Here is a 21700-nt window from a genome sequence, read left to right on the forward strand (position 1 = left end):
GCAACTTTTTATTTGACAGTGTCTAATCCTTTGGGATTGCCTCCCAGAATGTTTCTTCTCCATTTTAGAAGTACACCTTAACTAATCTTTTGGTTATTTGCCATATTACTTCCTAAATGTCAGATTTTGGTACCTCTCCAATGAAAAGCCTTCAGGCTGTATTAGTCCTGTATAAATGAAATTCTGCACTGCTATGCATTTTTGGGCGCTGGAAGAAATGCAGAACTGTTCTTGACAGAGATGATGCATCTAGTCAAGAGTGTTTTAATGTCATATATGTTCCAAAACGGAACAATGAAATTCTTACTTGCAGCAGCACAGCAGATGTGTAAATATAGTAATCTCTTCAAGCACCATAATATACAACAAAAACAAGTTCAGTGTATGTATAACAGCAATAGTGACAATGCATCCAAGTCTACGTAGTTTGGGACTTATTGGGAGATTGTAGAGTCCTCTATATACAATTTTTATTTGTCAAAATCCATTATCTGATCACTAAAAGTTGAGGGATATGAAGTGTGGTGTCTTGCTTCTGTGTTCCTGGAATTTATCTCTGTGGCTTATCTTTTGCAATCTCGTAAACTAACTTTCTTTTGTTAATGCTTTTGCAGAAACTAGAAGGATCCAAGTACAGAGGTCAGCTGCTTATCTGTGGAGCCACAAACTGGGACTTGATTGGTCGTAAGGAAGTTCCGAAGCAACAAGGTAGGACTGCATCTTCTCGGGATGCAACTGTACCCCAGCCTTGCTGATCTAGAATTGCTCAAACTGCTTTGCTGCATAAAATTGCAACCTTGCGTGACAAAACATACTTGGTCTATAATGCAACCACTGTTCAACCATGCCAGTGCACATGCTTGTGTGCAATTGCTTTGCTATACTTCTGTAGTCTGCATCAAACAAACATTTGCATCAGTGCATCGTATCAATGGCTTTTTTTTTTTTTTTTAAGTGATTCTTTTTTAAATCATCTCAATCATCCAGGCTTTTAAAAGGTTCCCTTCCAGGGGCAACTCAATGGCACAGCTGGTGAGTTGATGCCTCACAAGGGTTCGGTCCTGACCTTGGGTGCTGTTTGTGTGGAGTTTTCCCTGTAATTGCATACGGTTCCTCCGGGTGCTCTGGTTTTCTCCTGCATCCCAAACAGGTTAATTGGTCTCTGTAAAATGCCCCCAGTGTGTCGGGAGTGGATGAGAAAATGGGATAACGTAGAACTAGTGTGAACGGATGATTGATGGTTGGTGGGCTGAGGACAATGTTTCCGTGCTGTATCTCTAAACTATGGACTTCCAGTTGTGTACTTTGCTTGCTAAATTTCCTTTTTTTAAATTCTTTTTCCCCTTGAAAGTGTTTCATCCTCGGTGTGGATGTGTGGGGTGGACCAGATGCCCTGTTACAACACCTCCAGCTGAATTGCTGCCTTCCAATCAAAGTTAAAATCCTGCACAACAGCTCTCATCCCCAACATAAGGGTGCATCCCAATCTCTCCACTCTGCTCTCATCTACTACTTCCCCATCCAACACATTGCATATGGGCAAAGCAGGTCCCATCATAAAGAAATAAGACACAGAGTGCTGGAGTAACCCAGCGGGTCAGGCAGCATCTCTGGAGAACATGGATAGGTGACGATTTGGGTCAGGGGCCCTTTTTTAGACTGAAGGGTGCAGACCTGAAATGTCATCGGTCTGAAGAAAGGTCCCAACCCTAAACGTTGCCGGTCCATATTCTCCTCAGATGCAGCTTGATCTGTTGAGTTGCTCTAGGACATCTGTATCTTCTTCTGTAAACCAGCATCGACAGTTCCTTGTTTATATAAATAAATCAAACTTGGGCCCTTCTGAAACGGCATGTTATATTAATCGTTGTCTGTAACTAATGAGCCACCAAGATAGATGTCATCTCGAGGCACTGCCTGGTTGACCTGCTGGTTACTCCAGCATTTGGTTTCAACCCGCATTTGCAGTTTGTGTTACAATGAGCCACCAAGTTGACTTTAATTACAAATAGTTGGTAGTCATAAAGGCTGTATCTTAACATGTTAAGTTTAGGTAAATTATTGCAAGGGTTATTGTGGTGGACGTGACATGGACTTAGGCACAAAATGCTGGAGAAACTCAGTGGGACAGGCAGCATTTCTGGAGAGAAGGAATGGGTGATGTTTCAGATTGAGACCCTTCTTCCCGATTTTATCTTCTCCCCAAATTCCACAAACAGGACTGCCCTGTTTGTCTGTTACTTAGTTTGCCCCTTCAGCCTGTTACTTGCTGTAAACGATGCCAGCAGTGCTGTGCTTGTGATAAGGAAGTGATGAAATGCCAGCCAGGCAGTTATGTAACGTTTTATTATCATGCTTTCTGCAATAACGTGCCAATCTTTATCAATCTCTGGATTGTTTCAGCGGCGTACCGCAACCTGGGTCAGAACCTGTGGGGGCCAAATCGTTACGGCTGCCTGTTGGGGGTGCGTGTGCGGACAGTGTCATCGGGCTCGTGTGCTGCCCACAACCTCATCATTACCACAGAAGGCAAGATCTGGAGCTGGGGTAAGTGGCTGGGAGCTGAGTGTGGGTTTGACAGCTTTGCGCACTGTGACTGCCTTTCATTTTTTTAATTTGTTGAATTGGGGAAAAGCCAATTAGTGACTGGGTAACAAACTTTGCTACCCGTTTTGTACATAGATTTGGATATTTGGCTCTCGGGTTCCAGATGTTTAAAACAACCTTTGAGTAATTTTCAGTAGTTTAGTTTGTCACGTGCACCCAGGTACAGTGAGACGCTTTTGTTGCGTGCCATCCAGTCAGCGGAAAGTCCACGCATGATTAAGTCATTCACAGTGTACTGATACATGATCAAGGGAATAACGTTTAGTGCACGATAAAACCAGTAGAAAGTCCGATCAAACATAGTCCGAGGATCACCAATGATGTAGATAGTGTTGCAGTGCAGAGAGCCTGGGGGTTTAGAAGCAAGCAGTTGCTTTGGATCCGGCTGAGAATATAGTAAAGTTGGGGTCCATTGCGTTGAGGTCTGGGTGAGCAAAGCCTGGGGCTGTAAGAGAGTCAGAGCGAGGGCCCTCTGGTGCCAGTGAGGGCATCTGAGGGCCAGTGAGGACATCTGAAGGCCAGCTGGTGCCAGTGAGGGCATCTGAGGGCCAGCTGGTGCCAGTGGGGGCATCAGTGAGGGCCCGCTGGTGCCAGTGCATTGTGGCCAGTGTGGAAAGCAGGGCACGGAAGGAGAACGGTGGTGAGAGGCGGTGGATGGAGTGTAGGTTCTTGAGATCCGAGTTGGGTCTGACCTGGGAGGCCTGGAACAGGAGCTGGAAGCTATTTGGCACAAGATGGTGGTTCTTAAGTGACAGGAACAGAATTAGGCTATTTGGCCCATCAAGTCTACTCCGCCATTCAATCATGGCTGATCTATCTCCCTCCTAACCCTAACCTTCTGCCTTCTCTCCATATCCCCTGACACGGGGGTTGTGGTGGTGAAATAAATCATTATTTCACTTTATTTCTTCGCTGTGCCTTTCTCTGACTGGCTTTTGTATCTATCTGTAATCTAATTTCATACAATTTGAGTACTGCTTTTTAATCCCCAGCCTACCCACTTGTGTTTACCAAAAGCATTCTTGCAAAATGCATTACATTTTGATTCCCTGGATATTGATCTTGGGAATGTTTTGTGTTTCAGTGTCTGCAGTTCTGGTGGCCACATTATTGGCAGGTTGTTTAGGCTATGGGAAGGGTGTAGGCGAGGTAGTGGGTATTAGGTATAAGGAGAGATTGGGCAAACGTGGATTGTTTTCTCTGAAGTATCAGAGGTTGACACCTGATAGAAGTTTGTAAAATGAGGGCATTTAAGATGCTGTTAGATGGATATGTGAATTGAGGGATACAGATCATCGGCAGGCTAGGGTGATTAGTTTAATTTGGCGTTGTGGGCTCAAGAGACTGCTCTTAATCTGTTCTGTTTTTTTGTAAACATTTGTTGGGGTTGTTATGCTTGTATCAAATTGCTTGCTAACCGTCTCCACTCTCAGGAGAACACCTGCTTCCTCTCCGGTGTATCCGTGATCGGTACTCCTTCATTCCTGGAAATATTCTCGTAGATATCTTCTGTATCCTCTGCAAAGTTCCTTTCTTTCAAAATCTGCCATACCTGCTAGATAAAAGTACCAATCATATTCCGAATTAAGTTCCAGGTTTTAGTACAGCCTTGTCAGCTGTATTTATTTAATGGATCAACTTGAACACAAACAGTAATCTTTTGATGGTAGATGACAATGTGAAGACAAATCAATTTGAGGCATGAAAACAGGAAAGGCATGTACGAGCGTTGCCAATGACTCTTATGGCTGTGGCGTTTTTAACACCCCATCCTCTCTTTCCACCCCCCCTGTTTGCTTATCTCGCTGTTCAGGCCGTGGTGAAAAAGGACAGCTGGGACAAGGAGACGCAAAGCGCGGAGAAGTCCCCAAACTTATTGATGCTCTCAAAGATCAGACAATTGTCGCAGGAGCTTGCGGGCGTAACCACAGTCTCTGTTTAACAGGTAACCCTGAGATTGCATGGGAAACCTTGATGGCTTTGTAACTTTACTCTATCTACACTCTGACTGGACTAGTATGAGTGGCATATTCTACCTTAAAATGGCATTATGAATTTTAATGGATAGTGCTTAATATTTTGTCAATTTACAGTAAGCTGTAAATAAGTCTATTTCTGTACGTAATATAGCATACAAAGAATATATGTAACTAGGACAAATTGTTACCTGGAAAGTTAACACCTGTGGAGGAAGGAACTGCAGGTGTTGGCTTAAACTGAAGATAAACACAAAGCTGGAGTAACTCAGCGGGTCAGACAGCGTCTCTGGAACAAAGGAACAGGTGACATTTTCAAATCGAGACCTTTCTTCAGACTGGAGAAGGGTCTCAACCCAAAATGTCAGCAGTTCCTTTTCTCCAGAGGTGCTATCTGACCTGCTGAGTTACTCCAGCTTTTTGTGTCCATGTTTTAGTTAATACCTGCCCCTCCTCACATTGATCAGTGCAGTAATATTTGTGCTAACTGTTCTTTGGAAGGGAAGGCAGGCCAGATGATTTTGTAGTGCTATCCTTGGACAATTTTCCCTCTTCTACGATCTGTTACATTTAGTGAGCTGTCCAATGATAGTCCCCTCACAAAATGCCGTGGGGAGGATGCGAGACAGATAGATGTGGCTAAGCGCCACATCCCAGCCCTGCCTCCCTGACACTTTTCCAATTTGAAGACCTAATAAGACTGAGTTTGTGGGAGGAAATTCTGTTTATGTCATCCTAAATATAATTGAGTGCATTCGATGTGTTTGATTCCTTGCTGAACCTTTCAGACTTTTCATCTTCTGCATGGCGAACTGCTGTCTAATCCTGGTTTTGATTGATTTCAAGTCTTGTGGGTTTTAAGAGGGGAGCTTATAGTTGAAAGGATACCGTGAATAATCAATGATGTCCATTTCATTGCAGAGGAAGTGAAGCTGGGCATTTGATGTGGGGGTCCAATGGCAGATAGTTGCAGATTCTGCTTTAAGTCCCTGTATACAGGTGCTCCTCAACTTATGATGGGGTTACGTTCCGAGAAACCATCGTAAACCAACAATATCATACGTCATAATGCATTTAATACACCTGAACACATGGCTGGAAGCAAGCTGCGATTCGCTACAGATTGCTGCCGTTTGCACCATCGCAAAGTCGAAATATTGCAAGTCGAAGCATTGTAAGCCGGGGAGCACCTGTATATGAACTGGTTGGCATTCATCGGGCTGCCGCAGTGCAACAATAACATTTCCAACAAAAATGGTTTGGTTATTTGATATAGAACATGCAAAAGTCTTAGTTTGTGACCTGTGATACAAGGGCGTTTTTTTGTGTTCACTTGGCTGTACTTTGAGCTTCCAAATTGTAGATCTGTTGACACAAGGAACTGCAGATGCTGATATACAAAAAAAAAGACAATGCTGGAATAACTCGGCAATTTCTCTGGAGAACATCGGTAATGTTTCGGGCTGGGACCCTTCTTCAGACTCCGATCTGTTATGGAGCAGTACAGATTAAACTTCCAGCCCATGAGGCTCTATAAGGTGCTGGTCAGGCCGCATTTGGAATATTGAGAGCAATTTTGGGCACCATATCTGAGGAAGGATGTGCTGGAGAGGGTCCAGAGGAGGTTTACAAGAATGATCCCAAGAATGAGGGTTCTTGTCAGAGAGTTGTGAATCTGTGGAATTCTCTGCCTCAGAAGGCAGTGGAGGCCAATTCTCTGAATGCATTCAAGAGAGAGCTAGATAGAGCTCTTCAGGATAGTGGAGTCAGGGGGTATGGGGAGAAGGCAGGAACAGGGTACTGATTGAGAATGATCAGCCATGATCACATTGAATGGCGGTTCTGGCTCGAATGGCCGCCTCCTGCACCTATTGTTTATTGTCTAATGAGTATGATGGGCCTGTACTCGCTGGAGTTTAGAAGTATGAGGGGGGACCTAATTGAAATATACAGAGTCAAAGGCTTGGACAGAGTTGATGTGGAGAGGATGTTTCCACTAGTGGGAGAGTCTAGGACCAGAGGGCACAGCCTCAGAATTAAACGTCGTTCTTTTAGGAAGGAGATGAGGATAAATTTCTTTAGTCAGGGTGGTGAATCTGTGGAATTCTTTGCCACAGAAGGCTGTGGAGGCCATCAGTGGATATTTTTAAGGCGGAGATGGATAGATTCTTGATTAACACAGGGGTCTGGGGTTATGGGGAGAAGGCAGGAGAATGGGGTTAGGAGGGAGAGATAGATCAGCCATGATTACACAGTAGATGCACAGTATTTTGCTCTTGCCCAGAGTAGGTGAATCAAGAACCAGAGGACATAGGTTTAAAGTGAAGGGGAAAAGATTTAATAGGAATCTGAGGGGTAACCTTTCCACACAAAGGGTGATGGATGTATGGAACAAGCTGCCAGAGGAGGTAATTGAGGCTGGGACTATCCCAACATTTAAGAAGCAGTTAAACAGGTACATGGATAGGACAGGTTTGGAGGGATATGGACCAAATGCTGGCAGGTGGGACTAGTGTAGCTGGGACATGTTGGCCGGTGTGGGCAATTTGGGCTGAAGGGGCTGTTTCCACACTATCACTATGACTCTCTCATTGAATGGCGACATAGACTTAATGGGCTGAATGGCCTAATTCAGCTTGTATCACTTATGAACATGTGAAGCCATGTAGCTTTGCAATGAAGTGGCTTGGTTGTTGGAAACTGGCAGCTTCACAATTAGAGAGCAAGCACACCAGTTTCTCCACAGATGCTGCCTGATCCACTGAGTTACTCCAGCACTTTGTCACCTTTTGTGTAAACCGGCATTTGCAGATCCTTGTTTCTTCCAGTTCTAATACCGAAATTCTAAGTAAGTGTTGTGAAAAGAAGCTCTTTTACTCCCATTCACTCCAGGCTGATTTGTTTTTGGTTTGAAGGCAGTGATAGTTTTGTTATGAACAAATGAGTTACTAATTATCTTAATTTTTTTGTGTGCTTAGAAAATGGAACAGTTTTTGCATTTGGCGAGAACAAAATGGGACAACTTGGCCTCGGAAACCAGACTGAAGCAGAGCCCTGCCCTGCACAGGTAAAGAATCTGGAGCAGGCTTTTGGTGAATACGTCCCATCCAGCTAGCGCATTCAATGTTATCATATCATATATATATACAGCCGGAAACAGGCCTTTTCGGCCCTCCAAGTCCGTGCCGCCCAGTGATCCCCGTACATTAACACTATCCTACACCCACTAGGGACAATTTTCACATTTACCCAGCCAATTAACCTACATACCTATACGTCTTTGGAGTGTGGGAGGAAACCGAAGATCTCGGAGAAAACCCACGCAGGTCACGGGGAGAACGTACAAACTCCTTACAGTGCAGCACCCGTAGTCAGGATTGAACCTGAGTCTCCGGCGCTGCATTCGCTGTAAAGCAGCAACTCTACCGTTGCGCTACCGTGCCGCCCTAAATGTTCTAAATCTCTCGTAATGGCTTGGTACAATGAATCACATTTCACAGGCTTTTATTGGCCTTGTGGTACACTGTGCGTATAAACCTGTCTTTACATGCTTTTATTGAATGTTACGCTATTTATGTATGATGGAGAGTGGGTGTTGCAAGGAGACATGACATCCTGGTCGAGTGTGAAGAGGCAGTGTAGTTATTGGGGGATAGCACAGTGTTGGAGGAGCTCAGCGAGTCCGGCAGCATCATCCCGGGAGGGAATGGGCAGGCAGTGTCTTGGGTCAGGGCCCTTCAGATTGATTGTGATTGGGGAGGGGAGGGGAGAAAGAAAGCTGGAAGAGAGAGGTTGCGGTGGGTCGAAGCCTGGCAAGTGATAGGTGGATATGGGTGAAGGGGCTTTTATTGACAGATTGGAGTTAAAGGCTAAAGGTGAAAGGGAGACAAAAGTTTGTCAGATGGTGGACGAGAGGAGTGAAATGTAAGGCAACAGAGGACTGATAGGAGATTAGTGTACAAAGGAGTGGAAAAGAATGGGGTGACTGGAAGATGGTGGAAGACATCAGATAGTAATCAGAATTGAGATATTTTGGTTACTTTGAAGCACCATCGAAACTGTCCCCCCCCCCCCCCCTCTGTTTGTACATTTTATGTAGTTGTTTAAAATGTGTATTTTGTTGAAACCAAGTATCCAAAGTAAATTCTGCTAAAGCATTGTGGGGAAATAGTCATATGACTTTAGCAAACGGTAAAGCCAATAGCGATAACTAGTTTCTGCCTTTGGTGATATCCACCGATGTTAACGTGCTGCTAAAATGAAGCACAGAGCTAGATGTAGATTTCTGCATTCGGAATAACGTATTGCCAAAGCATTCTTTTCCCTGTCTTTCCGCTGACTGGATAGCACGCATCCAAAGCTTTTTACTGTACCTCGGTACACGTGACAATAAACTGAACTTGAGTTAAAGCAGTGTAATATTGACTTTGCATTTGGAGTATTTTCTAAACCCCCGCATTACACAATCGGTTTTTTTCTGACTTGTCCATGTTGCTGCTGACATGGACAAGTCAGGGGCCACAGTTTAAGAATAAGAGGTAGACCATTTAGAACGGAGACGAGGAAAAACCTTTTCAGTCAGGGAGTTGTAAATCTGTACAATTCTCTGCCTCAGAAGGCAGTGGAGGACAATTCTCTGGATGCTTTCAAGAGAGAGCTAGATAGAGCTCTTAATGATAGCGGAGTCAGGTGGTATGGGGAGAAGGCAGGAACGGGGTACTGATTGTGAATGATCAGCCATGATCACATTGAATGGCGGTGCTGGCTCGAATGGCCGCCTCCTGCACCTATTGTCTATTGTCATTCCAGTGGAATTTGCAATTCCCAACTATGTTTTCCCACAATATTTAAGTTTTGCTTATTCAGAGTGCAAGGGGCGATCTGAGAATTGCAGAACAGGGTCAGTTGTGATGACAAGGGGGTGATTGAAAATATGTCACCACAATTGGTACTTGTCAGCAAATAAAAAGATGCATGCTCAGCAAGGAAACTAATCCACAGAAAGACATTGTGGCTGTGGACAATAAAATAAATATGCATTTTCAAAATGTGCTGTAATGTTACCACTGGAGGCTGTCTCACCATCCAGTGGGCTGATCAATTAGCTTGATTACGCTTGTCATTTTTCTTCCTTCAGATCATGTACAATGGCCAACCAATTGTGAAAATCGCCTGCGGTGCAGAGTTCAGTATGATCGTTGACTGCAAAGGAAACTTGTATTCCTTTGGCCACCCAGAGTTTGGACAGCTCGGTACGTTTGCACAGTTGTGAAAAAAATGTATGCTTTAATACTTAATTTCTCTCCCAAAGCTTCCATTTTGCCACACGTTCAATTGGAAGGAGCATAATAAGCCACTGCACACAACTTTAAAACAAAATCTTTGCAGATTGTTCATTGCATCTTGCTGTGTGCAATTCACTGTTGCAATACCCAACACGTTTCGCAAATCTTAAAGTGATTTCATTGATTGTGAAGCACTTCAGGCAATAAATTCCCTGATAGAATGAAGGTAATTGTAAATGCGTGTTTTTTTGTCAATGCCTCATTGCTAAAATGTCCCATAAAAATGGACGTATCATACATAGCATGATGCATTGTATTGAATTCTTGTTGACTGAGGCAACGTGTTCCACTCCATAAAACGAATATGGAATTCTGGCAACCTGAACTAAACATGGTGTTCTTGAAATTCTTAGTGGTCAAGGAAGTATTTAGGGACAGCAGAATTGAGTTTAAGATCAATGATCTTTCATCCAAACCAGTACGGTTTTTTACTTTAAATGCTAGCTGTATTTCTTTGACCAAGGATGCTGTCTGATCTCCGGGCATTACCAATTCCTGTGGATTTTTCTGCACTTTCTGACTTGGGAGCACGCCTTGTCAACGAAAGTGAACAAGTTGCGTGCACTTTCACCACGGGGCAACCTGCCCACATTCACAAATGTGAAGTTTCATCCTCTGCCATTTTCCTGCTTGCCTATTATTTTTAATCGAGAGGCCATGAATGTTACAAAAGATAGCAGTTTGGTTTATTGTGAGGAAAAATGGTATTATTGCAGAAATCTATCAAATTTGGACAAATATGTGGCAGATGGATTTCTATTTGGAGCGTGATAAAGTGGTGGCTTTGAGAAGTTCGAATGACACGTATTGAAATCTCCCTAATCGAGGGATATGGTGAGAGAGCAGGAATGGCGTATTGATTGTGGATGATCAGTCATGACTCGTGATCGTATTGAATGGCAGTGCTGACTCGAAGGGTCGAATGGCTTACTCCTGCACCTATTTTCTGTGTTTCTAATCCCTTTGTGCTGACACTTTCTGCAGTGTTTCTCCATTGACATAACACTGATCTGCCTTCCACAATGAACAACTTGATGATTTACCACATTATATTCCATTCCCCCACTCTCTCCACCTATCAAGACACCTCTGTAAAATGTGATTGTCCTCCCAGCTTGCCGTTGCGTCTTTTTTTGCGTCATCTGCAGTTTGAGCTACCAAATGCTGTTTTCTCCCATCGATGTTAATATATCTTTTGCGACCATTTGTGGTCCCACCACTGATTCCCGAGGCACCAACAAACTCCGATTCCTACCCTGAAGATGACTCTTGTACTCCCTTCCTGCGGCTAGTGGCTTATCCTTTATCCATGCCAATATGTTGCCTCTGTCCTTTCTGCAAATCTACCAACCCAGTCCAAACTTGTACGTCCTTGAAGTGCGCGAGGAAAAGGTGAAGGAGTAGCGCAGTTTATAACAGATGAATTAAATAGTTGAGAGAGATGATCCAGGGCAGAAGATCAGCTCATTTGAGGGAAGATTAAATAAATGTGATAAAAGGCTGTGTGAATGGGGGTGTATAAAAATTTTAATAAACCAAATTAGTCCAAGTCAATAAATAAGGGGAAGGGGGTTGTATAAAAGAGCAGTATAATAAATAACTGGAGATTTTAAATCTTTTAGTTCAATTTAGAGATACAGCATGGATGCAGGCCCTTTGGCCCATCGAGTCTGCACTATCCTTCACACCAGGGACAATTTACAATCTTTACCGACCAAACGCAGAGACCGCTCCCTCTGCAACTCCCTGGTTAACTCATCCCTTCCCACCCAAATCCCCCTCCCCAGGTACCTTCCCCTGCAACCGCAGAAGATGCAACACCTCCTCCCCCTCATTCGCTATACCTCCTCCCTCAACTCTTTCCAGGGGCCCTGACAGTCCTTTCAGGTTGGGCAAGGGTTCACTTGCATCTCCTCCAACCTCATCTACTGTATCCGTTGTTCAAGATGAGACCAATCGCAGACTGGGCGATCGTTTCGCGGAACACCTTCGCTCAGCCCGCGTAAACCAGCCTGATCTCCCGGTTGCTGGACACTTTAATTCTCCTTCCCATTCCCACACTGACCTTTCTGTCCTCGGTCTCCTCCATTGTCAGAGAGGCTAAACACAAATTGGAGGATCAGCATCTCGTATTTCGCTTGGGCAGCTTACAGCCCAGTGGTATGAATATTGATTTCTCTCACTTCAGGTAGCCCCGCATTACCTCTCTCCCCATCCCTCCCCCACCCAATTCGCACTAGCTTCTCATTTTCACCCAACCAACAGCTTACAATGGCCTGTTTCCTTCATAGTTACTTTTTTGCATATCTTTCATTCATTGTTCTTTATCTCTCCACATCACCGTCTATCTCTCATATCATATCATATCATATATATACAGCCGGAAACAGGCCTTTTCGGCCCTCCAAGTCCGTGCCGCCCAGCGATCCCCGTACATTAACACTATCCTACACCCACTAGGGACAATTTTTACATTTACCCAGCCAATTAACCTACATACCTGTACGTCTTTGGAGTGTGGGAGGAAACCGAAGATCTCGGAGAAAACCCACGCAGGTCACGGGGAGAACGTACAAACTCCTTACAGTGCAGCACCCGTAGTCAGGATCGAACCTGAGTCTCCGGCGCTGCATTCGCTGTAAAGCAGCAACTCTACCGCTGCGCTACCGTGCCGCCTTTCCCTTAACCAGTCTGAAGAAGGGTCTCGACCCAAAACGTCACCCGGATCATCTGTTTGGTTACGAATGCTTCGTGCATTGAGGTTTAAACTCTTCAGGCTTGCTTCTTCACTATTTTTAATCATTCCCTTTTGTGCCGTGTTCCTGTTTGCTCCCCTCCCCTCCCCTCCCTTCATAATGGGCCAGATTTTTGTCTCCAGGGTCATACATTGCATTGATTCCAAAGCAATGAGCTTTCAAGTGCATGTGTGTAAGACTTTGGTATGAAGGGGCTCTTTGATATGAATAAATAGTTTTATAATCTAAATAGAACCAGAGTCTAAATAGAGCAACAGCCTAAATATACTTAAAAATAAGCAGGACTTTTGGAATATCAAAGACTGGAGAGCATAGCCTTAAGCTGTGAGAGGAAACATTTAAAGGAGATGTGCTTGTCAAGTATTTGCATAGAGGGTGGAGGGGCCTGGAGCGCACTGCTAGGGGTGGTGGTGGAGGCAGATACAATGGGGCTATTTAACAGGCTTTCAGTTGGGCACATAGATATGCAAATAATGGAGGTGTATGAATGATGTGCAGGCTGATGAGATTAGTTTTGTTAGCACACAACAAATGCTTTTCGCTGTATCTCGGTCGGTGCAGGGGACGATAAACTAAACTAGTTGATTTGGGCATTATGTTCAGCAGGTACACTCTGTAGCCACACAGACACAGAAGGGCCTGTTCCTGTGTTATACTTTTCCATGGTCAATGGGTAGGCAGAATGCTGCATAAAATCAGAGGGATTAGCATCAAATGCTTTGTTCATAAAAGTAATAATGAATTCCTGAAAAATTCAATGTGGCAGAAAAATGATGGAAATCCCGTAGCAATGGTTCAGTTTGGTTAGTTGTCACGTGTACCGAGGTACAGTGAAAAGCTTTTTTGTTGCATGCTAACCAGTCATCAGAAAGACAATACACAATTACAATCTATCCATTTACAATGTATAGATACATGATCAGGGAATATGGACACAAAATGGACAGGCAGCATCTCTGGTGTGAAGGAATGGGTGACGTTTTGGATCGAGACCCTTCTTCAGATGTCTCCAGAGGAATGAAGAAGGATCTGTGGAATTCACTCTCCAGAGATGCTGCCTGTCCTGCTGAGTTACTCTGGTATTTTGTATCTTATCTTCAGTTTATACCAGCGTCTGCAGTTCTTTCCTACACATAAAGGAATAACGTTTAGTGCAAGGTAAAGCCTGGCAAAGTCCAATCGGGGGTTAGTCTGAGGGTCACCAAATAGGTAGATAGTAGTGCAGCACTGCTCTCTGGTTGTGGTAGGATGGGAAGGGGCGGTCACGGTGGCGCAGCGGTAGAGTTGCTGCCTTACAGCGAATGCAGCGCCGGAGACTCGGGTTTGATCCTGACTACGGGCGCCGTCTGTACAGAGTTTGTACGTTCTCCCCGTGACCTGCGTGGGTTTTCTCCGAGATCTTCAGTTTCCTCCCACACTCCAAAGACGTACAGATTTGTAGGTTAATTGGCTGGGCAAATGTAAAAATTGTCCCTAGTGGGTGTAGGATAGTGTTAATGTGCGGGGATCGCTGGGCGGCGCGGACCCGGTGGGCCGAAGGGCCTGTTTCTGTGCTGTATCTCTAAATCTCTAAATCTAAATGTATGCTTGTAAAATTGTCACTTACTATTTCCAAACAGGTCACAACTCTGATGGAAAGTTCATTGCCAGGGCACAGAGGATTGAGTTTGACTGCGAGGTGGTGCCGCGCCGGGTAGCCATCTTCCTGGAGAAGACAAAAGATGGTCAAATCTTACCGGTGCCGAATGTTGTGGTCCGTGAGGTGGCCTGTGGAGCAAACCATACGGTACGAAACGACGACAAGCTTTTGGGACTGTCCTGCTAAACAAACCTGGGTGACGTGCCCCCTTGTCTGTACCAATATCAACATCACTTATAACCATATAACAATTACAGCACGGAAACAGGCCCGTCCGGCTGGGACATGTTGGCTTTGAGATGTCTTATCAGCAAGCCCGACACTCAGCATCACTCTCTTGTAGATTTTAGTTTGGAGATACAGTGCGTAAACAAGCGCTTTGGCCCAACGAGTCCGTACCGACCGGCGATCCCTGTACATTAACACTATCCTACACACTGGGGACAATTTTACATTTAATCCAAGAAAATAATTTGAGTGGAAGCTGTGATTTAGGGAACAATTTACTCATTGCCAGTCATCTACGAGGACGAACAAGGGTGGCGCAGTGGTAGAGTTGCTGCCTCACAGCGCCAGAGACCTGCTCAATCCTGACTATGGGTGCTGTCTACGGAGTTTGTACCTTCTCCCCATGACCTCTGGGTTTTCTCCAGGTGTTCCGGTTTCCCCCCACACTCCAAAGACGTACAGGTTTGTCGGTTAATTGGCTTTGGTTAAATTGTCCCTAGTGTGTGTTGGATAGTGTTAGTGTGCTGGGATCGCTGGTCAGCGCAGACTCGGTGGGCCGAAGGGTCTATTTCCATGCTTTATCTCTAAACTAAACTACCTGAACAGGGTTTCTTTCTAATATGGCTTTTCTGCAGATTTTTCCCAGCCTTGATATTTTGGGTGGGGGGAAACTTGTCTGCTTTGCTCTGAGTTCATTTAGCAGGCAGCTGTTTAGTAATTTCTGGTCAAGGGTTTGTTCCTGAAATGTTAACGAGTCTTTTCTTCCTTTGTTCCCAGTTGGTGACGCACCTGCTGTGTCTGCTCAGTGCCTTGTCTTTATGTTAAGCACAATCTTTTGCTTGCTGCTCTGCTTTATCCCAAGTGCTAATATTAATCACAGCTCACTTCACCTTCTCAGTAGTTGATGGCACCTGCCCTTCTCCCAATGCCACAGTGAAAGCAGGTTGACTGCTCTGCTGTCCATCCTAATTTCACGTGTCTGAAGATCATTCTGCTGTAATCCTTGGGTGAATTAACGACTGTGCAGCTATTGAGGTGTATAAAATCATGAGATGAACAGATCGGGTAGAAGCAGAGTCTCTTGCCCAGAGTAGGTGAATCGAGGTCCAGGTGACATAGGTTTATGGTGAAGGGGAAAACATTTAATAGGAACCTGAGGGGTAACTTTTTCACACAAAGTGTGGTGGGTGTATGGAATCATCACCATGAAGGTAGAGAAGGTAGTTGAGGCAGGGACTATCCCAACGTTTAAGTAGCAGTTAGATAGGTACATGGATAGGACAGGTTTGGAGGGTTAAGGACCAAATGCGAGCAGGTGGGATTGGTGCAGCTGGGACATTTTAGGCCGGTGTGGGCAAGTTGGGCCGGAGGGCCTATTTCCACGCTGTATCGCTCTGACTCTGAGTATTGTTGCAGCCTTGCAAAGAGAGGAAGAATCACTCCTTTTACTAATCAAGATGTGTGTTCCTTAGATTGCTCTTGACTCCCAGAAGAGGGTGTTCACCTGGGGCTTTGGAGGATATGGTCGCCTGGGGCACTCTGAGCAGAAGGATGAGATGGTCCCTCGTCTGGTTAAACTCTTTGACTTCCCTGGCCGTGGGGCCATGCAGATCAGCGCTGGAAACACCTGCTCGTTTGCGGTAAACGAAATGGGTTAGTAAAGTGCATTGTGCCATTTTTATGGTCTAGTTGTAAAGTTTTACTGCTTCTGTATGCAATGTGATGTAACTAGTAGCACGGGGCCATTTCTGACACTCTGTTACACGCATTGATATCTGGAAATTTGTTCCATGTGGGTCTCTAATGTTCTTGTGATCCGTGAAGCTTTTTCTCTGGGTAAGACGTACCATCATTTAGGCTGTATCCAGTTTCCACCTCAGTGTAGGAAGGAACTGCAAATACTGGTTTAAACTGAAGATAGACACAAAAAGCTGGAGTAACTCATTAGGTCGGACAGCATTTCTGGAGAAAAGAAATAGGTGACATTTCGGGTCGAGACCCTTCCTCGGACCTCCCAGAGTGTATGCTGACCATCGAAGAAGGGTCTCGACCTGAAATGTCACCAATTTCTTCTCTAAGCTTTTCCTAAGCCTTGTATCTGCTTGATGACAGCTTGGAAACAAAAAATCTGTGTCCTTTAGACTAGAGCCACAGCAGGGAAACAGGCCCTTTGGCACGAAGGTAGACACAATGCTGGAGAAACTCAGCGGGAGAGGCAGCATCTCTGGAGAGAAGGAATGGGTGACGTTTCGGGTCAAGACTCTTCGATGCCCTTTGGCACACCTAGTCCACTCCAGCCAGTGGTCGTCCTGGACATTAACACTATCCTACACACACCAGGGACATTACAATTTTACCGAAGCCAATTAACCTACAAACCTGTACATCTTTGGAGTGTGGGAGGAAACTGGAGCACCCAATGAAAACCCACACAGTCACGTGGTAAACGTGCAAACTCTGTACAGACAGCGCCCATTGTCGGGATTGAACCCGGATCTCTGGCGCTGTGAGGCAGCAACTCTACCACTGTGCCACCCTTCCTATTTTAACAAGCACTGAGGCAATTGGATTCACTTAACATTAATCCTTTCCGTTTGTTTTCTTGTTTCACTTTCCCCACAGGTGGCTTGTTTTTCTGGGGTGCGACCAACACCTCTCGTGACTCCACGATGTACCCCAAAGTGGTGCAGGACCTGTGTGGGTGGAAGGTGCGAAGCCTGTCCAGTGGGTGAGTAGACGGTTACAGAGCGGCCAAATCACTCCGCGGAGGGTCCCGGCCAGCGCTCCCTCCCTTCACCGCATTCCCCCAACCATTGTTCACTCTCTCCACAGATGCTGCCCGATCTGCTGAGTTCCTCCTGCAGTTCTTTTTGCACAGATGATGTTATATCGTCTGGCTTACCGGTATATTCCAAGCGCGGCAGAATATATAAAGTATACAACAGAGGATAATGGGCAAAACTAGCCTGGTCTCGTAGAGTGACGCAAGATTGGTGCCTGTGACAGTGCAAAATGTCTCCAGACAGAGGCTGGAGAGGCTTAGTGAAGTGGCAGGCAATCACAAACTCTGGGTCAGTCCTGTGCATTGAGTGCACAAGACCCCCAGGACAATCGCCCAGTCTGTATTTGGGGTTCCTCCAATGTTGAGACCACATTGTGAACAATGAATTCGGTACACGGAGTCCATGGATGGTGGGAAGAGGTGGATAAACAGGGTGTTGCTGCACTGTGGTTGCACTGGAAAATGCCAAAGAACAGAGGCTCTGAGCATGTACCCATCTCTTCCTCATGATTTTGTGCAAATTGTGGTTTTTTTTGTCTGCAGAAAAAGCAGCATCATTGTTGCAGCTGATGAGAGCACAATCAGTTGGGGACCATCACCCACCTTTGGAGAACTGGTAAGAGCTGTAGTAGCTGGAGCTTCAAAACTGGCCCTCATTCCTGTGTAATGAATCCTGTTGCTTGACCTCTCTCTGGGAATGGTCGAAACTAAGGTTTAAGTTCAGTGCGAGGAGAAAGGGAAAATGTATTTTTAAATCTTCACTGAAAGTAAGATTGAGTGAATGCATATAATAATTTTCATGTTTAGTCCATTTGGGACCCATTGAATGTAAAACTTGTAAATGGGGACTTTCGTAGGCTCATAAGTTATAGGAGCAGAATTATGCCATTTGGCTGATCAAGTCTACTCCACCATTCAATCATGGCTGATCTATCTTTTGCTTTCAACCCCATTCTCCTGCCTTCTCCCCATTACCCCTGACACGTGTACTAAGTCAATCGCCCCCTTAAAAATATTCATTGACTGAACCTCCACAGCCTTCTGTGGTAATGAATCCCAGTCACCACCATCTGTCTGGACTCTCCCACCAGTGGAAACATCCACTCTATCCAGGCCTTTCACCATTTATTACATTTCAATGAGGTCCCCCCTCACCCTTCCAAATTCCATCAGGTACAGGCCCAGTACTGTCAAACACTCATCTTATGTTAACCCAATCATTCCTGGGATCATTATGGTGGAGGAAAGACTTGAATTGTGAATCAATACATTAAGTATGGTATTTAATTTGCCGTTACATTTGTTGGTTCAAAGTGGTTGCCTTCAATGGGGAGCTGAGATTGAACCTGACTGCAGACAGGTCCCACATTGTGCTCCTCTATTATAGGGACCAAGTCTGTCCATGTTCTAGCACTCGGCTCAGACTCTATACATCACCCTTTATCTTAACCATGATGTTAGTGTAAAACTACAGTAGCAGTATTGCTGAGTTAGGTGACAATGTTCCCATTTTATTGATACAGAATATTAATTCAAGGCCACCGTGTAATCTGGAGGCTGACAATGGGCTTGGAGTTCTGAAGCATAATTATAATTGGAAAGTGATTCAGCCTCCCTCCAGAGTAAGCTCATCTCTTGCTGACGATGGTCTGGGCACCTCCAGTGAAGTCACAGAGTAAACATTTGTGGTTCTTGCTAGGATGTCCATACAAGGTGCAGCCTCAGTTCCCACAGTGCTAACAGGAGCACTGAGGAGTTTGGGAGTTGGTCGGTCTGTAAGAGGAGGTCCAATGAACAGAGAAAGAAGGGGTAGTGTGAATTGTGAGGAAGATGCAATAAGGCTGCAGGGTGACCTGGACAGGTTGTGTGAGTGGGCGGATACATGGCAGATGCAGTTTAATGTAGATAAGTGTGAGGTTATTCACTTTGGAAGTAAGAATAGAAAGGCAGATTATTATCTGAATGGTGTCAAGTTAGGAGGAGGGGGAGTTCAACGAGATCTGGGTGTCCTAGTGCATCAGTCAATGAAAGGAAGCATGCAGGTTCAGCAGGCAGTGAAGAAAGCCAATGGAATGTTGGCCTTCGTAACAAGAGGAGTTGAGTATAGGAGCAAAGAGGTCCTTCTACAGTTGTACCGGGCCCTGGTGAGACCGCACCTGGAGTACTGTGTGCAGTTTTGGTCTCCAAATTTGAGGAAGGATATTCTTGCTATGGAGGGCGTGCAGCGTAGGTTCACTAGATTAATTCCCGGAATGGCGGGACTGTCGTATGTTGAAAGGCTGGAGCGATTGGGCTTGTATACACTGGAATTTAGAAGGATGAGGGGGGATCTTATTGAAACATATAAGATAATTAGGGGATTGGACACATTAGAGGCAGATAACATGTTCCCAATGTTGGGGGAGTCCAGAACAAGGGGCCACAGTTTGAGAATAAGGGGTAGGCCATTTAGAACGGAGATGAGGAAGAACTTTTTCAGTCAGAGGGTGGTGAAGGTGTGGAATTCTCTGCCTCAGAAGGCAGTGGAGGCCAGTTCGTTGGATGCTTTCAAGAGAGAGCTGGATAGAGCTCTTAAGGATAGCGGAGTGAGGGGGTATGGGGAGAAAGCAGGAACGGGGTACTGATTGATAGTGATCAGCCATGATCGCATTGAATGGCGGTGCTGGCTCGAAGGGCTGAATGGCCTACTCCTGCACCTATTGTCTATTGTCTATTGTCTATTGTAAAACGTCACTGATCCATGTTCTCCAGAGATACTGTCTGACCCACTGAGTTACTCAGCACTTTGTGCCTATCCATGTTCTCCAGTAGTACTGCCTGACCTGCTGAGTTATTCCTGCACCTTGTACATATCCATGTTCTCCAGTGGTACTGCCTGACCTGCTGAGTTATTCCAGCACTTTGTACATATCCATGTTCTCCGGTGGTACTGCCTGACCTGCTGGGTTACTCCGGCACCTTGTACATATCCATGTTCTCCAGTGGTACTGCCTGACCTGCTGGGTTACTCCGGCACCTTGTACCTATCCATGTTCTCCGGTGGTACTGCCTGAGCTGCTGGGTTACTCCGGCACTTTGTGTCCTTCTGCAATGAACGATGTTGCCAAGCTCTGCTCCACTTTCGATCTGCAGCAGTTGTAAATGAGTCAAAAATCTCCAAGTATGGCAATGTCATTTATAAATATTGAAATAACTTTATCTTTGCAGCCACGACCAAAGGATGTTTGAGAAGTTTGCATAATCTTATAATTGATTAGAAACTGGCCGGGCAATTGTGCCAAATGTAATGAATTCTAATAACTCCATGTTCACTTTGCAATGCAGGTTTGTGTTGCAGGTTTGGAGATTACGGTTTGTTGCTTTTCTGGAGACGTCTAGTGGCAAGCATTTGAAAAGACGAGACAAATCTTAAATTGTCAGACTAACATCCGTGGTAGAATTCTGTTTATAACGTGTGCCATTTACAATCCTCCTCAGCTATTATGCTGCAACTGAATGCTAACCTGTCGAAAATGCCACAACTTGAGTTATTAGAATTCTTCATTGCATTTGACAATGGATGTTAAGGTAGACACACAATGCTGGAATAACTCAGTGGGTTAACAAGTCTATTAAGGATGGAACACTTTAATAAACAGGGATGTTTTTTTATTTTGCGACAGATATAATATTCATGCCTTGTAGTTTATTTATAAACGCATGTCTTGGTACGGTGTTCCTCCTGGTGGTGTTACATGTGACTGCCATGTGTAATTTGGAACCATTACTATTGTTGCAGGGCTACGGTGACAACAAGCCCAAGTCCTCCACCACTGCACAGGAGATAAAGACCTTGGATGGTGTTTATATTGAGCAGGTGAGAGAACCTTCTTTTATTTGCTTTCATCTTTAGCTGAAAATGTGAAATCCCCCCCTCCCAAGAAGTCCCCTCCAATGTGGCACTTGGACCGGGTGAGGGGCTGATCTCAACCTCATCCACACTTCCCTGCCGATCAGCGGGTCGGATTTGCTCCCTGTGGCTGAGGCTCTGGAACTCCGGCCCGGCCGATTTGTGGGACGGTATCTCTGCCCCCCCTTGCGGCCTAGGCGGACCATTCCTGTACCACTGGACTCCTCTGGCCCATCATAACGGATAATCCAGAAGGACTCTGGAACCAATAAAGCTGGAAAATCTGTGGTTGACCTAGAGTGGGATAGATAGTTTAAGTGTTGTTGCTGGAGTAGGATGGATAGTTTAAGTGTTGCCCAGAGTGAGGAGTGGGATAGATAGTTTAAGTGTTGTTGCTAGAGTGGGATAGATGGGAACCTTTGGGGTGAGGAATGGGAACCTTTGAGGTGTGCCCTTGGTCTTTCCACCCTTCAAGAAA

General features: G+C 45.2%; 1 protein-coding gene across 1 annotated transcript in view; it reads left to right on the forward strand.

Moving 5' to 3' along the window:
* rcc2 (regulator of chromosome condensation 2) overlaps window positions 1-21700 on the forward strand; it is a 41168-nt gene that overhangs the window by 14147 nt on the left and 5321 nt on the right. Inside the window, exons 2-11 of the mRNA XM_078425000.1 lie at window positions 615-708; window positions 2404-2547; window positions 4421-4552; window positions 7562-7650; window positions 9721-9835; window positions 14304-14470; window positions 16024-16204; window positions 17174-17279; window positions 17877-17949; window positions 21112-21189. Coding sequence (XP_078281126.1) covers window positions 615-708; window positions 2404-2547; window positions 4421-4552; window positions 7562-7650; window positions 9721-9835; window positions 14304-14470; window positions 16024-16204; window positions 17174-17279; window positions 17877-17949; window positions 21112-21189 — 1179 coding nt within the window. The remainder of the gene's footprint in view (window positions 1-614; window positions 709-2403; window positions 2548-4420; window positions 4553-7561; window positions 7651-9720; window positions 9836-14303; window positions 14471-16023; window positions 16205-17173; window positions 17280-17876; window positions 17950-21111; window positions 21190-21700) is intronic.

Source organism: Rhinoraja longicauda, chromosome 30 (genome assembly GCF_053455715.1).
Source record: "Rhinoraja longicauda isolate Sanriku21f chromosome 30, sRhiLon1.1, whole genome shotgun sequence".
In the NCBI taxonomy this organism is placed as follows: domain Eukaryota; kingdom Metazoa; phylum Chordata; class Chondrichthyes; order Rajiformes; family Arhynchobatidae; genus Rhinoraja; species Rhinoraja longicauda.